We start from the raw sequence: 281 nt of genomic DNA on the forward strand, positions 1-281 counted from the left end.
GGCGGGCAGGAGCCTCCGCCTAACTATTCGCACGACTTGCTGCCCGAGACCAACTTCACCTGCAGCGACAAGGCGACGGGCGGTTACTACGCCGATCCGGAGGCAGGCTGTCAGATGTTCCACGTGTGCGTCAGGGTCTCCGATGAAGAGGTTAGTGAGAAGGCATGTGATGTGGTGTCTTTTTCTTGTTTCTTTTATAGTTTATTGCATTGTTTATTTTTTCTGTTTTAATGATTATTTATTTATTTTGTTTTGAGTAATTTCGGTTGGGAAGTATTTCT

At 45.9% G+C, this 281-nt stretch overlaps 1 protein-coding gene across 1 annotated transcript in view; it reads left to right on the forward strand.

Annotated features, from left to right (window-relative positions):
- LOC119594803 overlaps nt 1–281 on the forward strand; it is a gene marked incomplete in the record, with an annotated part of 120,867 nt that overhangs the window by 74,688 nt on the left and 45,898 nt on the right. Inside the window, 1 exon segment of the mRNA XM_037943892.1 lies at nt 1–150. Coding sequence (XP_037799820.1) covers nt 1–150 — 150 coding nt within the window.

This window comes from Penaeus monodon, chromosome 34 (assembly GCF_015228065.2).
Source record: "Penaeus monodon isolate SGIC_2016 chromosome 34, NSTDA_Pmon_1, whole genome shotgun sequence".
NCBI lineage: Eukaryota > Metazoa > Arthropoda > Malacostraca > Decapoda > Penaeidae > Penaeus > Penaeus monodon.